At 40.4% G+C, this 21,883-nt stretch overlaps 1 protein-coding gene across 5 annotated transcripts in view; it reads right to left on the bottom strand.

Moving 5' to 3' along the window:
- The window catches only part of tead1b (TEA domain family member 1b), a 40,861-nt gene extending 19,195 nt beyond the window's left edge, over positions 1-21,666 (bottom strand). For 3 of the 5 annotated variants that reach the window (XM_068306320.1, XM_068306465.1, XM_068306387.1), the window contains exons 1-3: positions 20,983-21,665; positions 20,398-20,531; positions 6,384-6,636 (exon numbers count right to left, since the gene is read on the bottom strand). In XM_068306320.1, coding sequence (XP_068162421.1) covers positions 6,384-6,540 — 157 coding nt within the window. In that variant the 5' untranslated portion in view covers positions 6,541-6,636; positions 20,398-20,531; positions 20,983-21,665. Of the gene's footprint in view, positions 1-6,383; positions 6,637-20,397 lie in introns of all 5 variants that reach the window. The other 2 variants (XM_068306160.1, XM_068306238.1) reach the window with 2 other exon arrangements.
- Between the last annotated feature and the right edge of the window lie 217 nt (positions 21,667-21,883).

The following is a 21,883-nucleotide window of genomic DNA, read 5'->3' as shown; positions in this document are numbered from 1 at the left end:
CAATGTTCAGTCTTTCCTCTTGCTTTTTTTTTTTTTTAAATCAAAACATCCAGCATTACCACTCCAGAGTTAAATACACAAAATGAAAATGCACATTAAATCTGGTGGATGGAAAAACACTCACTGCGCATTGCATCTCTGGTTTAAAAATTGAGCCACTGAAAAACTAAATTTGGTGTATAATGCAGTGCGTATCTGTAATTAACAGCTCTTTAAAATCCATTTTTTCCCTCTGCACACCAAAAGAAATCAATACTTAACTTCAAATGACCTTATTGAGCTGGATAAAAGGCTTTATTGCAGGGGCTGGGTCAGGAGTGGTTGAGCTAATGTGTTAGTTGAACAGCGGGGGATTAAAGGTGAGGTGTTCTCTCAAAATCTGACACGACATCACAAAGCAGCAGGTCACTAACCTGAGCCTTCCTGGAGACACTGAGAGGATTACAGCAGCTAACCTCTGCTGAACTGTGCCTGTATTCAGATGGTGCTAAGGGGGGAAGACAGCCTCTTTATCACTCAGCAGGTCCAGCCCCTTCTGCTTCCTCTCCCCACTCTATGACTCTCAAATGAGTCCAGTGCTGAAACCCCCTAGTCCCAACTCCAAGCAATATACTCACAGGGGGCCAATTTGCACAGGCAGCCCTTGTCTGAATCACTCTATCAATTAGGAACCACTGTGTTTATCATCACATACATTATTGCAGAGGCTGGTCTGGTCAATGCGTTGAGGTGTGCCTCTCAGGAGAGAGAAAAGGATGAAATAAATGACCAGGGAGTCAAGCCACAGTTGAACAGGCTGCTGGAGTAATCTGCAAGGACAGCTGTAATTATGAGTCTCCTGAGGAACTGGCTGTGTGGTGAGTCCAGTGTAGGAGCACAGCGCTAAGAGTCAGGAAGGAGTACTGCCCCCACCCCTTCGACACAACAAAGTAAGACACTGAGTCAAATCAATATTTTCAATCTGTCAAGATCAATTCAGCATCTCAACACAAAGGACGACATGTCGGCAGTGGCCAATATGCATAAATGAAAAGTCAAAATGCATGTGATTGGCTCTTATATTTCGCATTCTTTGTAATCGTAAGGACGTAGACAGAGTCAGTCGCGACTTCAGGTTGCGATAGAATTTAAGTTTGGAAAGAGGTAAGTTTCCAAACAGCATATAATGCAGATAGTTATGACATAATAAACATGCATTTACTGTTACATTAGAGGATGATAATAAGACCGCTCATACTGGATGCTGGGGTCACTACAGGACACAGTCGAGTGTGATAATTTTAACGGTCGTGGATATAGTCTTCCTTTGTTGCCAGGGATAGTATTCAGTGTTGAGAGACCTTTTTTTAAAAATTAAAAAAAACAGCAAAGGAAGCAACTGGAGTGTCGTCCCCGCACTCTGACTGAGAGAATAACATTGGCATTCAGATTCCATTCATATGTTGATTACACAAAATGGTCCCATCAGAATGAGATGATCTCATCAGAATGAAAGTGTTTCATCAATGGGATATGATGTAATCAGTGACAAAAGATGATTTCTTGAAGCTTGAAAGTGACACTGCATCTTTAAAAAGCCCAGAGTCTCTCTGTGTTTTAGTCTAACAAAAGCAGCCAATTGGGAACATGCAACCTGAAACCAGAAGCCCGCCTCAGAGGGCCTTCCACAGACCTCAGAGCAGGGACACACCCCATGCACTCCTGCCTGCTATCAGCGTTCAACGCCAACAGTCACTGACTGACAGAGATCACACACACACACACACTGATGGTGTCATGAGGCTTCTTTTCAAATCGCTTGTAGAAATGCACGAACGGTGTGAATTGATCCTGGTAGAAGTCATGCAAATCACTGAAACACACCACTGAGCAAGCAAATTTAACAATTTTCCACAGTTTCGTCTCTTTTCACTCACAACTCAATAGTCTGGTTAGTGTCAGGTTCAGCAGCGTTTACACCTCAAATCTTTTCATCACCTGTCTTTACAATGAGAACAGGTGTGAAACCGTCACATGGACCACTCATACAAGACTGCAGTAATTACTGGCAAATAACATATGGCATTACATTTCATGCAAACACAGAAACATGACATTTCTGTTTGGCTGTTATCTCGCTCACAGTTGCTCTATCTCTTAGCAACACATCCCTATATGAATACTGCATTAACATCACAAACATTAAGTCAAATATTCACATCCGAAATAGAAGCTCTGACGTGTAAAACCCGTTTGACAGATGATTTGCACAACTATGTCAATTTATTCTCATTGACCTGTTCACATCACCCACAGGCACATTTGATATGTTCACCATGTCAAGTTGAAAAATCTCTCCAGCAACCCTCAATGAATTAAGAGCCAACTTGCCCCAACCCTAAAATTTTCAATGCTAAAAAAAGACTAAGACTCCTTCATGCATTCATTAAACCTGCATCAAAACTATTTAGACTTTTAACAATAATTCTTTTTCAGGGATGAAATCAAATAATTGGACGTTTTCAGTAGTCTGTGTGTGAAAACACAGTAGTCTTCCTCTGACAATGGCAGCGGAACAAATGAGAGATTACTCTGTAGGTGTGTGAAGCCTCTCCTGCAATGAAGTTCCTCACACTCCATTCTGAGTGAATGTAGGTGACTCAGGGAGCCTGAGCTGATCCCAGAATTCCTCATTATCCGCCCAGCGGGGAGACTCAGGTTCCGCTCGCTCCATCTCAGAGCATGCTAGGCCTGATGAGACGAGCCCCAGAGGAGCACGGTGCTGGGACATCAGGGGCAAGCCAGGTCTGCTCATTATATCTAACTCCTCCTTGGCATCCCTGCAAACCAAGTGCCACTTAGTTCCCACAGGAGGGGTCTGGGCTGGAGCACCAGAGAGATGGTAGGGCAAATAGCAGAGTCGTAATAGGAAATGGTTTACATCAAAAGACATATGTGAATGGCGGCTGCGCGTCCAACAGTCCAGCAACAGCGTGAATATCACGAGATTATTAATAATCTGTGTTCTTTTGTTATGATATATATGTAAGATTACTGACGCTGTTTAGAATCTGATTCATTTCATGAAAGTTTCCATTACAAGCATTAGAATATAGTTTTAGCAGGGTGTGGCATCATCTACTCAGCACTAAAAAAAATACGACACAGGTATGAAATAGTATAGAGTATTCATTTACAGATTTGTTTCAAGGCACGAAACAAAATCTGTACTTCTTTTTTCAGCAAAAAATGTACTGGTGTCATTCAGCTTGCCAGCTAAGTGCAAATACATAATTCAATGAATAAACATACAATTTGAGTGAAGCGTGTTGTTTCATTTATCAACTCTATTTGAGAGATAAATGAATGCGGCCGAGCACAGCAGGTGAATTATACAAGTGCAGTCTTAAGCCTTAAGCTGCGAGACAGTGCCCTCTATTTCCGTTTACTTCACACGATATTCTTATAAGCAAACAGCGAGATGCGGTGCATGAATGTAATGTCTTCCATACTGCCTCTGATAATCTGCACACTGCCAGTCTACCCCGGTCTCAGCAAATGCAAAACACTTCAGGTAAACACCACAATAAGCTAAGAAGGAGAAATTAGAAATTGTTTTGTGCTGCAACACAGTTGCTATAGAGACTGTTGCTAATTAACTACACTCTACCCCAGGGTAACAAAGGGCTTAAGGGCACTCAGGGCAGCTCTTCTTGTGATGAGCTCCGTGTATGGAACGTTATGCCATCCCCAGGGTCTCTCAAGAACAGAATACCTATCTCCTTGTTTCCAACTTTCCTCTCAAATGCCATGAGAGGTGGTGTCTCTCTGTGGCTGCTGTAAACCCTATGGACCTGGATTACATCACTATCAGCCTCATCAAGCTTAGCTGATCTCTGCTCCTTTTCAAAGACAAAAACCAATAGAGGTTTTAGACAAATCAATGTCTTGTAGCAGCATGGAGGACCACTTCCTTGGTTCTTAAGTATCTCTGATGTCATTCTAAAGAGTCAGCTAGCATCACTGCAGAAAACCGTAGCATCTCACTCGAGTCTCTGTCAAAAAAGTGCATTCATCTTCATAGCAGGCATGTAGCTCGTGTATGAATTACATTCAATATTATTCCAGCCAAATAATCTAAACAGTTGCTGCCTTGGAACATCTGACTGATATTTATAACAATGCATCTCAGACAGTCGAAAGGGGAAATGATAGGTGTGAAGTTTATATTTGTTCACTTGTCAGATGTAGCAGCTTGAACAAATATTTTAAATCTTTGCAACTTTTTCAATACCGTAGGCACAATTTTTGTACTCTGTTGACAAATTCAATGCAGCACTACCTTGATAATATTTTGTTGATCAATGACAACTGCAGAGAGAACCAGTAAAACATTTCAGTCAGACACTTTAAGGTTTAAAAGGGAAAAACCAAACCTTTGTATAGAACAGACTATGTAAGACTACTTCAACACAATACTGCACTACCCACAGCAAGCGTAGGAATGTGTTTATTTCTGACAAAAGAGGAACATGGAAACGTACATCAGTCACAAACCATATCAAAAATCATTTTTATGATATTAGCTTAAAAAAGCTGGAAATATCGCAGAAGATTCTCTGTGTTGACTAAAATCAACTGGAGTTTCTCATCTCATCCGCGGCACTTCATATTAAACCTTATGGGAGTCATCAAGGTTGTTAAGTCATGACGTAGTGACTCATCACCATCCAAAATACACTGGATGAACTCTGTTCTAATTTGATATTTTTTCTTATTATACTTGAGCATCTATCTTGTGTTTCAATTAAAATAAAAACTGACTGATTTCTTTCCTTCCTGATTTCTTGCCTTCCTGCCTTTGGGGATTGTCACAGTTCATGATGATTGTAGTGGCAGTAGGATACAAATGAATAGTAGACCAACAATGTAAAACAACTGTTGAGTCACATTCTTCCTTGGAAAATCAATTCCTTCTTTAAACAACTGGACGCTGGCAGTCCAGATCATTTTTTTAAATGTGAAACCGTGTTCCCTTACTGTATCTCCTCAGAAATATGAAAAAACAAATTTTACTGCCGTGTTAAACAGTTTTGACTCGGTATTGGTAGGGAAGATAGCTCATCTATTCTACGACAGATATGTAACCAGATCCAGAGCACATCTGGCAGATGAAACCCTGTAAGTTGTCTCTTAAGGTGGATTCAAGACCGCAAAACAAAAGGCTGTAATCAAGGCCTTGAATCTCTCTTAAGTATTAATCTTTTCAGTCAAGCGAAAGAAAAATGAAGTGCATTAATTTAGAATTGCAGAAAAAACTGTGGTGCTCAAGCCACAGCAGAGGGACAGCTTCTCTGGAAGCCCTGCTCTGAATGGAGACGAGGGAATTGGAGGAGGCAGCGGGCTGGGTCCTGCTGTCTGAGCTTTGCGGTGGCAGCTGAGGGGTTTCACTGCAACTCCTACGATTTACATTTTGTTTGGTTGCTAGGGTCACATGACAGATGCAAGCAAATGCTCGAATGGGATTTCTGCTGTCACTTGAAACTGACAGGCTGCGAAATGGTCCAACACCACTGAGAGAAAATATTCCCTCTTTCCATGACATCACCCAGCCAGAAATGGTTGGAAATAGGAGGAAGGAGAGGCGGCACAGCTGGTGGCAGCCACTGCACCATCTGCTACCGGCTAATAGTTTACGCTGCCGTACGTAAAAATGTGCTCATCCCAGATCCCATTGCTGATAAATATGAGACGGATTACACTGAAATATTTTATTACAGGGCCTGGCATTGAAACATCTGTTTTATTTTTAAAGGAATAGCTTGACATTTTATAAGCTACTGCAGACATTTAAAGAAGCTGTTAAAAACCTCTGTGGTCTTTCTGTTAGGCCTGTGTATTAAAAATTCACCAGGAACTAATTCATACAAACACAAAAATCAAAAAGTCAGTCAGTCTATTTCTTGGATGGCCACAGGTATGTACTAAAGGCCAAAAAACAAACAACACGCCTGCTCAGAAACCAGAATTTTCTGTATGAATTACAGTATTTTCTGCAGTATAAGGCGCACCATCAATGAATGGCCTGATTTGAATATTTTTCCATATATAAGGCACACTGGATTATAAAGCGCACTGACGGTTTTAGAAAAAATTAAAGGCTTTTAGGTGTGCCTTATAGTACGGAAAATACTGTAAGCAAACAAGTTAAAACATGTAGTATACAGTTACTAGCAGGCAGATTGTGTTCCCCACAAACAGTCAAGCTCGCCACTTCCCCACAATATAGTCTATAAGTGACATTACACACGAGTCTTGTGAGTATTCTCATCCAGAACACAATTATACATCTTTAAGGTCATCCATTAAAACCAAGCTTCTATAACTCAAACATCTGTACTCACCATACATCTTTCCCTCATCAGAGAGGATGATCTTCCTGCGCCCACAAGGAGGATAGATGGCTAGGGCCTCCTGGAAGCTCTGCTCAATGTCAGGGCTCCACACCCCCTCGGCATCGTTGTCCATAGGTTTGTCTGCTGAGTCACTCATCCTCTCCATGTCCTCGGCAGGGCTCTCACTGCCGCTCCAGCTGCTGGGATCAATCGTGGCGGTTGAGCTCTCCAAGCTGAGGCTTGGAGCAAACTAGGGAGAGACCTGGAATTTCCAAAGAAACACCCAAAGGGTCAGTCTCCACAATAGAGCAGCAAACCATTTCAAAAACAAATGACTCAACAATGATGGCTGAGAGTATAGTATGGAGCAGAAGCAACAAAGATATGTTGGAAAGCAACCAGGATGTTGTTTACTTGATTTACAGCTGACATTAGAACGGGTCACGGGTCTGCTGGAACTTATCTAAGCTGGCTACGGATGAGAAGCAGGCTACACCCCGGATGAGATGCCAACTCATCGCGGGGCCACACAATAGACAAACAGTCCTGCATGCTAACACTCACATCTATGGACAATTTGGTGTGACCAGTTCACAATTGAGACATGGGGAAAGCATACAAAGTCTGCACAGAAAGGAATCAAACCTGGAAATTAAATAGATATTATTACTCGAGTGAGAACATAGAACAGCATTTGATGCTTCCCTTGTCTGCTCCTCTGCTCAGGTACCCTTGAGCCAAGACATTTCATCCCAGCTTACAGCTACAGGTGGGGGCTTCAGGAATAAATGTGTTATAAATACAAGATGGAGAAGAAAATAGCTCTTCTGTAGAGTTCATGCCAGCAGTCAGCCCCACCCAGTCACACTGAATATTAAGCAGAGACTCAAACAAAATGGAGCACGTGACGACGAAAAATAAAAAACAGGATTCAGACTTGCAGCCATCGGATCACAACTAGTACTTAGAGAACTAGCGTCATCAATGCCACTGACACTGCTAAAGAAACTCATCTCACCACACATTATCATGCATGTATCTTGTTGTGTTTACACTCAATGATTTCTATGACAGATTTGTTCTGGTTTGATGAAGGCCAATGGCCAGCACACACAAATACAACTGTTTACTGTCAGTGGACATCTTCACGTAGTTCTGTTGATGTGTCCACATGTAGAAGCTGGCTGCACAATGGTGAGATGTGGGCGCACACAGACCTTTTATGGGGATTCATGGCCACACAGATGCAGACATTATGAAATGGACTTCAGAATTGAATGAGCGCTATCAAACATAAGCATTATTAATTGGAGAATGAAGTGTGTAGCAACAGTAAATAATCCCTCCAAAAACATTCTGCATTTAAGCAACGATCCAAATCACCATCAAACTCTTTATTGGACCCGCCCCAACCCTCTAAAACTGAAAAAAAAAGCAAATACAAGGTGACCACGCCCATCAGGTTAGATATCTGGAGCTCCCCACTGAAGAATCTTCTTGGATGAGAGGCGAAACATCTTCAAGCTTTTCTTTCAAGTTCAATTGACTTTATTCGATCATGTAAGACAAACTGTCACAATTGAGGCTAAATAAATGGCGTTGCACAAAGGTGAGTAAATGTTTGTACAGAAAAATGTCTGCTAAGGCAAAACAACAGAGCAAATTGGAGGAAACAGAAGAATTATTCATCGGTTTTTATACACAAGCACAATAAGAGTTAGGCCACAACAGGTGCTTTCATTACCAATTCATGTCATTTTCTAAACAAATTGATTTTATAGGTTAGAAATAAATAATTGTGGACATTTTAATTACAAATTCAGCATCTTTTCATGACATGACAGCTGAAAACACAAAATGGCAGAAAATACAAATGAAGTGCAAAAAATCTTTGTCTTTGAGAAGCTGAACACAAAATAAAATATAAAAATTTATAATACTAATTATTGTGAAGTCGACAACTCATTTTCTTTTGATCAACTAAATGCCTGATCAGTGCAGCTCTGTTAAGGACCTGATCATACTCAATGACCATTTAGCCATAATACTACACAACTGTGATGAGTCCACTGTAGATAGTGTCTGAGGTCGGCAGGCCACCCAAGGTGACAATCCACCATTACTATCAGAGCAACTCATACAGTATCTACTAATATACGGTAGGTACAGTACATTAGAGCAGTTTCTGTGTAAGAAAACATTTAACACACAAATAGTTAGATTCACAATGTCAATGAGTTTTACTTCATTTAATATTCATTCCCAGACTTGTCCGGCTTTGTTTAATCTTTTCTCTCTTTCAAGAACCCCTCTTCTTCTCTGGAAGATCGTAACTGAGAGAAGGGAGTAGCAGCATTTGTTCTTCCAGCACTTCCCTTCATGACGGGGAAAGGGGGGATGGGAACAAGCTGCAAGGGGAAAAAAAATCCCAGAGAGCAGTGCGAGCGTTACGTTTTTTGTGCGCTGACTGCTGATACTGCAGAATGGACTCAAAAACTGATGAGGGAGGGGAAAAAATTCCCAGTTCAACCACTAAGAGGCTGTGCCTCTTTCTGGATGTGCTTCCCTCATCCCAACCAAATGATGGACTGCGCTGATAATCGCTTCCAGCTTCCACTGACACGAATAGGAGGGGCTGTGAATAGAATATCCAGTTTTAGTCTGCTCCACTCCAAACAACTACTTACCATACAGTCTTCATTCAAAAAAGATTTCAAAAGATATGGTACCATTAGGATCAATCAGTGAATCAACAATTATTCATATTTTTACAATGAATAGGTGTTTTATTGAGGGACATACAATAAATAGATTAAAATTAAAAAAGAAAAGTTGTTTTGGGACTAAAGGAGGTATTTTGTGTAACACAACACAACCAGCAGCCTGTCTGGACTACCATGTTGTTTGATGCATCATAAATACAAACAAGAAACAACAAGGTAGTCACAGTCTGCAACATCACGCGACACCCCTGAGTTTAAAATTTTACCCTGACCTACTTTCGTAGATCAAAGCACTAGCTTTGATCTATGGTATTACTCACACTCGCCTTCTCCCTCATCTTTCTATCTTTATCCAGTTCCTGAGTGTACAAAAATTGAAATTTGACCTTGAACTAGTTTTCTCAAGGTCAAGGTCATCATCTCATTTTCATCCCCTTTGCTGCCCGAGTAATGTGCTTTTTGTTTCATCTTTCTATCTGCAACGGTTGTGAAGATATTTGGTGGACAAACTAACAAAAACACGAACACAAACAATTACAGTACATCACCGCTTCGAAGCGGGATGTAACAAACTGTGTCAGCCAGAAGTTGGCAAACAGTTTGTGTAATTCTAACGTTCTTATGAAAAAATTCCAGTTGCCACTGGTGGTGTTTTGTCACAACCTGTTGAATCTGATAGCAGCAACTTGAGTGATCGGGAGTGATTTTGTGGTTCTGTCCATCACACCAGATTGATGCTCAGGCATAGATGTTTCCCTCAACTGCAGGTGCCTCCTTTCATGTCACACCAGGAAATGAATACTCCTACACTAACACGCTATGAATTATTAAACCTCAACTCCACCTGCTATCCTATCTGACGGCTGAAGTCTGTGGTGTTAGAGAAACATCACAATCACATAACTACTCACCTTAACTACGACAGAAGCACTAAGCTTCTGGTCAGGTAAGAACACGATTGATCTATTTGTCCCAGTCTGGCCTGCAGAGGTGCAAGATGTACAAAAACATCCAGAGAGGGTCAAAAAGAAGTCAAGAATCTTTAAGTTGCTGGATGACAGAGAAAGTTTTAAATCACTGCAACCACAAAACCAGAAAAAATGTTTCGCCTACAAAAAAACCCCAGGAACTAATATTTTTATGAGTTTATTTTAGTATGAATATGAAGAATATAACCAGTTCCATTGCCTCATAGGTGGCATTAATTCATGTTGGGACAAAGTACCCTAAAGGAATTAAATATTTACAGTACATATAAACAAGATTCAATCACAAATAATTGAAGGAAAAGTAAACTTGTAAGATACACAAAGGTTATAAAAACAATCACTTTTACATTTCAGTACAACTAGATGACTTCATGTTCATGGATATTAAAATCCAAAATAGCTGCAACTTAGATTTCTATATTTTTTGTTGTTGTTTTTTTTTGGGGGGGGGGGTGACATTTGGAAACTTGTCTTGCTTTTATTCGATGAATGAAAGAAAGAGAACCCTGAATTTTCTGCTACACTGAATTATGTCATGTGATTTATTTAGGAAAAAAGGTTCTCATGGTCCTGCAGGGCACGACGGGGTTCGTGGGTTCCTCCCACCTCCAAAAACAGGTGAATTGGTGTCTCTAAATTGTCTGTAGGTATGAGTGTGAGCAGAAGAATGTATTTGTCTACGTGTAGCCCTGCGATAAACTGGCTTCTTGTCCAGGGTGTACCCCGCCTCTTGCCAGCTGGGATAGGCTTGATCCATGACCAGTATTCAGATAAGCAGCTGAATACTCTCTCCTCCTCCTTCTCTACAACCATCTGTTACTCCTCTTCCTCTCCGATCTCACTCTCCAAGTCTCCAATCACACCCGACTAACTCAACTTCTTCCCTGGAGTCTCTGTCCTCACAGGTTTTTCTCAGGTTCACCCCTCATCCACCAATCTGCTATGGACCCGCTCTTCTCATCCCACCAGTATCAACCCTAACCTAATCATCGGCCGGGGTCCGGCTTCCTTTTTTCCCCCCTCCGCGCCACCATACTGTACCACCCCTCATCCACCCATCCGCTGTGGACCATCTGCTGTGGACCTGCACCTCCCATCCACCAGTATCACCCCTCACCTAACTATCGGCTGGGGTCCTGCTGCCTCTCTTCCTTCGTGTCGTCATACTGTTCCACCCGTCATCTGCCCAGCCGCTGTGGACCTTCCTCTGTGGACCTGCACCTCCAAGCCCACCAGTATCACCCCCATCTATCCATGTGCTGTGGACCTTCTCTTCCAAGCCCACCTGTACCACCCCTCGTCTATCTATCGGCTGGGGTCCTGCTTCCTTTCTTCTTCCGTGCAGCCATACAGTCATCCATGCAGCTGTAATTGTGCCTTGACTTTAGCAGTGGGACACATAACCTTAACCACATTGACACTGACTCTATCTGGTCTATCTGTCACTCTCTCTCTGTCTCTCTTTCTCTGACCCTGTTCTTATCTTCCTTTAATTTCTTTTCCACCCAACCAGTCAAGGCGGATGGCCGCCCAAAAGAGTCTGGGTCCTGCCCGGAGTTTCTTCCTCATCGAGGGAGTTTTTCCCCACCACTGTCGCTTATGCTTGCTCTGGAGGGTTCAGTTGGGTTTCTCTGTCTGTTAAAGCGCTTTGAAATGTCTGTTGCCATGATTAAGCGCTATATAAATAAAACTTGATTAATTGATTGATTGATTGATTGAAGATGAGACAATTATTGATTGTCCAGTGTTCAAGAAAACAAATGAATAAATGAATGGTCCTGCACTGCTATTTGATCACGTCTTTTTTATTATATTTGTAATTTGTCCACAAATTTATGAATTCCTATTAGCGATGTCAAAGCTGTTTAAAAAGAAAAACATTCCAGGCACTACAAATAAGGGTGTTCAAACTAATCATTTACACACATGAGCATGAATAAATCATGTGCAGAATAATGCAACACTTTTTCCAACCGTAAATAATTTATTGAGTGATTTAAGCATTACTTCTTAACAGAAATATTATACATTTTATATTTGTAGCAACGCAGTAAGAACCTGATGGGCTCTGGCTTGTGGTATTTGATTATTATTCACACATACATGCATTTCCTTGATATACACTAAGAATTAAAACACTACATTTAGTACTGCACATCCTGCTGGTGTTGCACACCTTACATGGATTTGGTTTGATATCTTGAAATGATTTTCCCGTTTCTCAGGTGTCAGTGTCAGTGTGGCAGCGGTTTGCACCCTCAGAGTGGATTTTAGTGTAACATGGGTCTTGGCTTTTATTGTTGGATGCACTGTAGAGTTACAGAGCTCTGTTTTTTCAGTAAGGAGACTCTCACTCCTCGATGATCAGTGTCAATAACATGTTTATAAATGGTCAAATTAATAAAAAAAGGATGTGGAATGGGGAAATGGGGAAATAACTTTCCATTCATGGAAGAAAATGATGTGGGATATGTGATTGGACGCCTTCAAGTGAATGCATACCTTGTCTTTTATGACCAGTATGAGTCAGAGGAATTCTGACGGATACTGGTCTATATAGTGATCTACTATAATGATATTTAATTAATCTTCTCTTGACAACCGGAGATAGGGTCTGTTGACATCATTCAACCGCAGATGAAACAAAGGACGAAACACATCCTCGTCTTGTCTGCATCCACTGACATCAACTGGATATTTTTGCTGTGTGCAGCATGTGAATAACCTGACAGAGTTGTCAATGAAGATGGTCTCTTAGTGCCAGAGAATCCAGGGTCTAATTATGTCTGTCAAAAGAAGGTATGACAGTCACCCGTAGAAACACTTGTGGCGAACAGATAATTGCATAGTTCTGTGTTTGTGGGGTGTACACCATAGAAATAGTCTTATTTGTGATATGTTGGGAAGAGACGGCGTGCAATGCAATAAGTGGACGTGGTAGCTAAGCAGAGCCGTAAGTCTGACATGGTATTATGGGAAATTATACTTACCGTGAGATTACATAAACCACTCACCAAGCTGGAATCTGGCTCCTTAAATTAAGAGAACCCATTTCACCCAGCAGAGAGAGCAAGGTAATGAAAAGCACAGATGAGGAGTCTCAAATGTAATTTTCCATGTGGAGTTCTTTTGTGCCGTTATCTCAGAGGGTGCAATAATGATTCTGTGAATGACTTTTGTGCACCCCATAATGGCGCACAGTAGTTAAGGCCACAGTGTGTAAAACTATAATTGCAATGTGATTTCAAACTCAACATTTGCAAAGAGATGTAAAGGCATATCCTGGCCTTTGCATAATTATAACAGCAAAGTCAATAGCCTTCCATTTTCAGCAACATGTAACCTACGATGAACATTTACAATGACAATCATTACTGAAATTCCACTTAGTTTTAGCCATTAAAAAAATTAATTACCTTGTGTGTTTATGGAATGAAGCCTTTGATAGCAGATCTTAGAGGACCTTGAGATTCAGTCACAGGAAAGACATAAAATACAATTAACAGAGAATCTACAGGAATACTCAGATTTTTTCTGAGAACTTTGCCACTCTAAGTAAAGCCAAGCTTCAGACACTATTTAAAATAAATCAAAATCAAATAAATAGGTGTGAAAGATGAGTCCCAGCCTTTATTGAGTAAAATCACAGCTCTTGTTTGACCTGCTGCTATTTCATTTACAAAAAGAAAATGGGGCAAATAAGAGGGAATGCTTCAATTATCGCTTCCATATTGAGTGTTTGGTAAGTATTTGGATTTTTTTAATAAATACACCTTAAAATTTGGACCACACACAAATGGATAAAAAAGGTTTTCAATACCTATATCCAGAGGTCTGCTGGAGAGTCCAGAAAGATTACTTATGCTGCATCTGTTACTGGCGATGGCTTCATGTCTGTTTCATGCCTCTTTGAACCTGCATGGCTTAGACGCTATGAATCTGTCTGATATCATACCAGTCAAGTCTGAGGCCTGGAGCCCACCACCCAGCAACCAACAAGGCACTGTGGGATCAATCTTTGTTTGCCAGAGAATGGGATTGATTTACAGGTTCTGTCAAAGCAGCCATCTGTAGCGGCTTCAGAATGAGAAACAGGTAGCAACAACACGACCCAGACGACACCAGATACGACGGCAGCCCAGGAAAGAGTCATAGCGACAGACCTGCCATTCTTAACAGCAGAGACAACGGGAGTGTGAATCTTAGACAAAACAAAAAAATGTCTTTCAAGGTGAGAAAAGTAATTCCAAAATATAAAAAAAAATACAATTTCCCATTCAAACAAGGAGTATAATGAAAGTTCGGAAGATATTTGCCTTTCAAAAATTTGCAGTGCATTCCAGGCAGCGTAAAGCCGTCTGACAGTGGATTGTGAGCGGAACACATAAAGCTCAGGAAATTAAAGCTGTAAATAAAGGTCCGTCAGATAAAGGATCTCCTGACAGTTATGAGAGCAGAGCAGGCCGAGGGCTGGCTGGCCGCTGCCTCATTCAGGACGCGTGCGGATAGGCATAAAAAAACAAATCACAGTGATGAGCATGAAGGCCACCATTTGCATTTGGCTCAGCCAATTCACTGCGACTTTCATCACTTTTCTTCCTCTTCTCAAGCATTCATTTATCCTCTAAGACTATATACTTCTTTCCTTTCCTTCTTTCCAGAGCCATCTTATTCTCTCCTTTTTTTTCTTTCTTTGGGTTGGCGACTCCAGTAAAAGATACTGGATAATTTTAGTATAAATGAAGCAGCCTCCTAAAAGGTGCTGTATCGTCAGCCAACAGTGACTAAAATTCATCCTCATCAAATGGGTTTTACTTCTGAACAGAGCGAATATGCAAAATGTGAACTTATTTTAGGAGTGACTTTGGCACATAGAAAATATATTTACAGAACTACATTATATAAATAGATAAACCCTGCGAAGGAAGAAATCCCTATTGTTTTTTTACAAAGCAGCGGTCGTAAACCATTCTGAGATGTTGAGTTCTTTGTCATGTTTCTCATACATATCATACACAAATTACACAGATTAGGAAAATATTATTAACTAGAAGACAACCAAAACACGTCTACCTGTGGGATCGAGACACACAGCGGAGAACTCTAATTTGAGACCATCTATTTGGAGATTACTGCACATAAATGATCTCGACTGGTAAAAATATTTGGTGAGTAATGAAAGATAAGCATCCAGGGATGATATTTTTGGAGAAATTTAGAAGGTTTTATGAAGTATAGTGAGACATCTATAATGAGTAGAGCATAAACACTTAACTTATTCCATGTTTTTGTGAGTATTTGTCAACTAGGACCAAGAAGTAGTCAAAAAAATGAATCATCTGGGTTTTCAACCCATTTGGAATATTGAAAGTTCACATCATAATTACTAGTTTTTTCTGAGGCTGACATTTTACGTTTCTGTGGTTATCAAGGACCCCCGTTTGAAGAATAATTAAGTTTATTCCTCTGCTCCTGAGGGCTGTTCAGAAACAATTTGAAATACACTGAAGAGTCAGGCTGCGTGGTATGAGTTTACGACCACCGTATCAACATACGTCAGAACCACATATATCATCCTGCTGCTTTAAATATGCACAAGAGCAGCAAAGACATATTGATCCGACATTAAAAATAGTCCCCAACAAATGCTCTTAATTTTCAGTTAAGTTTATAGAACATTCCCAAATGTTTTAGAGAATAAGTTTACCGAATTTAAACTAAACTATACATTTGTGTCTTGTGTGTTCAGAACAAACAAAATGATCTGGGGTTTAATCCAATGCACAGGAAGTCAGAAAATATAAGAGCCGGACTACAGCACATCTGGTTTAAATATTATCATCCTTTTCCTTGACAATAAAGAAAAGCAGAATAGAGGAAGAGGAATATATGGAGCTTATCTTTTAGATTGATTTTTAAAAAAAAAAGAATTCTTGCTCTAATAAAAACTGAGTAGTCTGAGATTTATTTTTGCTGTCAGCACGGGAAATGAAGATGCAATTTACGATCCAACAAGACTCATTTTTGAAAACTACCAGTATTGGCTCTATTAAATACTTCGGACAACCAAATTCTGTCGCTTTGTCCCACATTGGATTCTAATTTACCAGACACAGCCAGCATATTAATGTTTGGCGCTACCCTATATACTATCTGTGCTCCGCTGAATTCAGGGCAGAGAGCTTGGCTGAACTGTGTCAGCCGTTATAACAATACAGACATCATTGATGAAAAGTCTTGTGGGAATTTATTACAAACAACGACTGAGGAATACTGCACCAGAGGGACTGAATAACCCACATTTGAATACAAGCCACAAATTATACACAGTTTCAGTAAATGAAGTGACTGTGTGTCTTTGTTCGGCTGCTTTTCTTTTCACTAGTGGGAGGCTGAACTCCAGTAAAGCTACTACGGCCAGCACTGACAAAGGAAGTAGTTGAAGCCAAGATTTCCTGCTTTCATTGTGGTTACGGACTAAAAATGCCTATAGTGGTTTCAGAAAGTGACTCACGTAATGATTCATGGAGTGCATATTGCTTTTCAATTTTGTACAATTGTGAGGCAGCCCATTTATTTTACTTTTTTATTCATATAGGAAGAAGTAAATTTCTGGGTCAAAATTTCTGGGTCAAAATAACTGCTGAGGCACTACACATAAGTAATGAGTGGTTGTGGCAATATTCTGTTTGCGGGTCTTTATTTGAGCACACATGACAACGAACGCTATATGGTAAAAATGATGAGGATATAATATTAAAACAGTGCGACTTAAAGCAGTCAGAGACACCAAGTTGTTTGGTGATTTGATTTATGATCTACTAGAGAGGCACAAACACCACTTGTTCTAAATGAACAGGTGGAGTCTGGTGCAAAACAGACTTAACACAATCTGTCTTCTAGAAGTATTCACATGGAGGGGAAAAAAAATACTGTGCTGAACTTATGAAGGGGGCTGACAGGGCCAAAGTGCATTCAGTAGCTGGCAGTCATTTTATGGCTGCAGTGCTGAAACAGATTTACTTAGATGACGTCAGTGGCTTTGAGCCAGCTTTTCCTTTTAGGTGGCACTCTCCACTGGCCTCAGTGGGCCCTGCTCAAACTGCTGTGCAGTAGCACACACTCTAAAATTCCCTTTCTAAACCAAGGTTTACCTCAGGGCACACACAGTCTGGAGGCCTGCGAGAAGTGTTTTAAAAGCGTGCTTTGACCAAGAGTCCACTGATGTTTAGATGAGATTCTACTACTGTCACAAATCATTTGTAATTATACAATTCATGACTGTTCCCAGACTCACTTCCAGATCACATATCTTCTTCTAACTTTTATGGACAAAATAAATAAATAATATTGTCTATTATCATCTCAATTATTTGTGAAGCACGTAATGTGCATATTCCCATGAGAAATTTCATGGGTTTAGTCCAAAAATAAAGTAAAAACCAAATCTGACCAAAGCTTTTAATGGCTGATAGTAGCAAAACAAGAATAGCCCTCAACAAGGCACATATAAACCGGACTTAAATGTGACAAATCACAGAAATCTGGAAGCTTTTGTTAAAAAAATCATCTACATCCCCTTACCTCAAATACATTGGCGGTACATGTGAGTTACTAGTAGTTCTACTAGTATCTCACACGTAGTTCTACTGGTTATAGTACTGCACCTAAATAACAACAACATTCTATGAACACATATTTTGACCTGATGGATTCTGATTCTGATCTGGATTTACACACAGACATAGAAACACATCATGCATGTGTGCTATGGCTTCATACGCCTTTTTTTTTCCTCCTGATAAATTGGGAAAAATGTTTAAAATTGAACTACAACACGGTTTTGAAGAAAGCTAGAAAAGAATTTCGTTAATTCAAATCTTCATCACTTCCGTACAAGACTCAAACAGGTTGTTACCCGACCAGCGGCCCAAACCTTCGTCTTTCATGAAAATCAGTTTTTATTCAACCAGGAAACAGACAATCAAACAAAAAAAAATGTTTCATCCCAGACAATCAAGCTGTGAAATTACAAGGTTGCAACCCACAAAACAAAAACCACAGCAGTGACAATAAAACATTCATTCATTTGTAATCTGTAGAACTCGTTTCAAAATCTGGTTACGAAACAAACAAACAAACACGACTCTGTTATAATTGCACTCTCTGGAAAATGTTACATTCACTTGTTAGTGACTGCATGAATAAAACTTGAAACATTTTGCTTTCTAAACTATATCCTCCAAACCTTAAGCCCAAACTAACACTAGAGAACATTTAAATCAGATGTCGTCCAGACAGCACATCGCTGCTCCGTGGCACCTGTTGCATGGAGATCTGACCACACAGGGGCTTTTCTGCAGCAACCAGCTACAACTGTCTCACACAGAATTATCCCTTAATGCGATGATAATCAAACCAGGCCAGGAAGATAGGAAGTCGCTTTAAAATTTAGGCTTAACATAACAATATGAGAGGCTAAAAACAGTCGTCTTCAGCCTTTAATTTCAGCATAATTTCTGGGTAGTTTAAGTAACGCACAAATTTGAAGTCATTGCCCTAACAACAAGGCGTTTAAAGGAATTGAAAATATGATGTATATTCGTGGTGGACACAGATGTCAGGCCAGCATTGTATATTTATTTCATCACATAAATGCAAAAAAACAGCAAAGATGTTTCAAACGCTGAGTTAAAAATACAGTTTTCTGAAATAACAATCAAGAAACATTCAGTATGGATAACTAAAGAAAAAGAGAAGTCTCCATTTTTCTCTGGGAGTCAACATAGTCCACTCTGTGTCCACTCTCTGTTTCACAAAAGCACTTTATTCTGTCCGCACTTCACAACAGAGAGACAACACTCCGCAGTCAAATTCAACAATGCAGCCAAAATAGGAAAACCCAACAAACAGTAAATCAAAGTTACACATCTCCTGTACAGATGATGAAACGTGTTATCAACGGCACGCTCTCCCACTCAGATTTTAACAGTGCCTGCTCAAAGCCTGAAAATGACTGAGCAATCAGAATATACATGAAGGCGCAATCTCATGTCTATGTGGTAGCCTCTTTTTAAAACCAAACGTGATGCTTGGTGTGACATTTTGCTACGCTGACAGAGAAAGTTTGGAAACTCCTGCGTGCAGAGGTAAAGATTCATTCATTTAAAAAAAAAAGACAAAATTCAGGCTTTCATCCAACAGGTCGACAGGTAGAGATGAAAACAAAGCATCTATTTCTACTCCTAGCTTTTATCCCAAATGACCAGGTTACGTCTGAATATTTTCCTGGAAATGATAATTAGCCATTCTGTAAGGTTTTCAGCAACGGTCGGTCATGAAAATTTGATTTTATAAATGAAAGAAGAGCACTTTGTACTTTGTGCTGGTCTCACCATGATCAGCTGCTTTCACATCACAAAAACAAAGAGGCAGAAGCCTGGAGATGCTGCAACCACAAACATACTAGTAGAATGGAAAGAAAGCAGATGTTGTCCAGCCCGTTAAAGCGAGTTCACATCTGTTTAAATCCCAAAAACACACAACTGTCTTCTGCTAAAAATTGCAATAACACACAAATTGATTGGTTTTCTGAATGCACGTATGTCACAAGCCAAGGCACGCAATGATAAATCAATGTGACTAGACATCCCAGGCAAACTGAACAGCTCAAGACAGAATGAGAACGGTCACATCAGGATCTGCTTATTGTGTATAATTAAGCATTAACACTCCTGATTGAATCACAGCAGCATATCTGCGCTGTGCAGCCGATGACCTGCTGACCTGAGTGGGCTGTGAGCTCAAAATAAACAGTTCCGAGCTGCAAACATTCAATTGTGTCAAGACAGGAGAGAGAGCTCCCTGAGTTACTTTTTAATATCGCTGGTGAAAAGTTTCTGTCCAGTTTCTCATCCCTCTCTTTGATAAACATCCTGTGTAATTTCCATAAAAAGTTGTGGGACTTGGAAGCAGGAAAACTTTGGGGCAGACATTTGAGAGGGAGTTGACTTTCAGCGGAGCAAGGCAAACAAAGCCCTCCAAAATAAAACCATCACAATCGGAACGGTGCAGGCAAACAAAAGTTTAATCTTAACAGAGTCAGATTAGGATGTTATGATATTATTTCACACCCACAAAGTAACAAGAGTCAACCGGGTGGGTAGTTTTGTTCATACACGACTCAGGCAGCGGTCAGAGGGAGCTTCAATCCACCAGACGAGTCCTGGACAACATTTCCTCTGGAGTTCGTGGAACAACATGGAGATCAGCACCCAGGACTGGGCAACAAAACGACAAACATGTACTCACACACACAACTTCGATGGCGATTAAAACAGCTTCTGCTCAACGGATCGAAGCAACAAGTCTCCTGGCTGAGGTTTTTCTTCGTGGTCGTCCGAAAACGCTCCGAGGAAATCCCCAACAACTCCCGGCTGATCCAACTAGGGAGAGGAAGACAGGAACGATTTTCAATCGTCATCTTGTCCAAAAAAAAAAAAAAAAAATGTTATTCGTGCTGTATCTGGTAGTTCTTCCTTCCCCGCTTGGGAGTTTGTGAGGATCTAACACGGGACAAAGAAGAAGCCGAGGGTTTTAAAGGGGCGGATGATGGGGCTTCTTTTCAAAAAATGTGAAAAATGTCAAAGATTTTCGCTGCTATGTCAAAGCCAAAGGCTGCAGCAGAGCGCCCAAAGTGGGCACCCTGTTGCAGCAGCCGTCTAGCTATCTGGGCGATGAAAACAGGCGATCTAACGTCATTTCACACCATGGAATAACTGGTAAACATTATAAAATAAATTCACATTTATAATGTAATGTCCAAAACGTCAACGAACCCCCGCGAACAGAAGTCTACAACCAGTTTGGATACCTGAAACTACCATTGAAACTTACCTCGTTATTGATATCTCATATAAAAATGTTCCTTTCTTTTGGTAATGGGATGTTACGGGGTATTTTTAATACTATGTCAAGTTATTCGGGTGTTTCTGGGCCAGCCAGGAAGGTGTAGGTGAATCGCTTCGCGTACTGACAGAGATGCGAAGAATGCTCGGAATGAGAGGAGGAATGAAATGAACGCAAAGAGCGAGTTTGCGCCGGGGCGGAGCGAGAGGTGGCGTCATCCTGAGCCCCGGCAGGCAGCCCGGGCAGCGGCGGGGCAGGGAAGGACGAAAACCTGGAGAGCTGAGGCCTTCACGGACACCCTCCAAGCTCCGATTTTACAGCTTCAAAGCCTCCAAGACCTCACCAAGTGGTCTTTGGCTCGTCTTAATCCCCTCAGCGTGTTGAATGCGTAACGCTTTTAGATAGATCATTGAGAGCTATCTAAGAATTCATACATATGTATGTATGTATGTATGTATACCCTGAGGACGCCTGTTTGAACATAGATATCAAAGATGCTGACATCAGCATTCTATTTTGTACATACAGTGCTATGAAAAAAAGCTGATGTCATTCTTTAGCTGCACAGTTATAACACATGTGTACACTTATGAACATAAGTCTCTGAATGTGATGATGATCAATAAGATTTGCACCAGCGCATCAAAACCAAGATGTTTGCACCGTGTTCTTTTTTTATATATAAATATGATGTCTAATATATATTTTAAAAAAAATATATATATATATATATATATATATATATATAAAACTGTATTTATTATTTCATTCATTCTCTATTTTTCCTTTGATCTGGAAAATACATTTACATTCGCATCTTTTGTTCATATTGTCAAAATGATATTTCAGTTATAAAACCCCATATGTGGTAGCCATTATTAGCTAGTTA

This window comes from Antennarius striatus, chromosome 1 (genome assembly GCF_040054535.1).
Source record: "Antennarius striatus isolate MH-2024 chromosome 1, ASM4005453v1, whole genome shotgun sequence".
Lineage (NCBI taxonomy): Eukaryota > Metazoa > Chordata > Actinopteri > Lophiiformes > Antennariidae > Antennarius > Antennarius striatus.
This window is presented reverse-complemented; position numbering and strand designations above follow the sequence as displayed.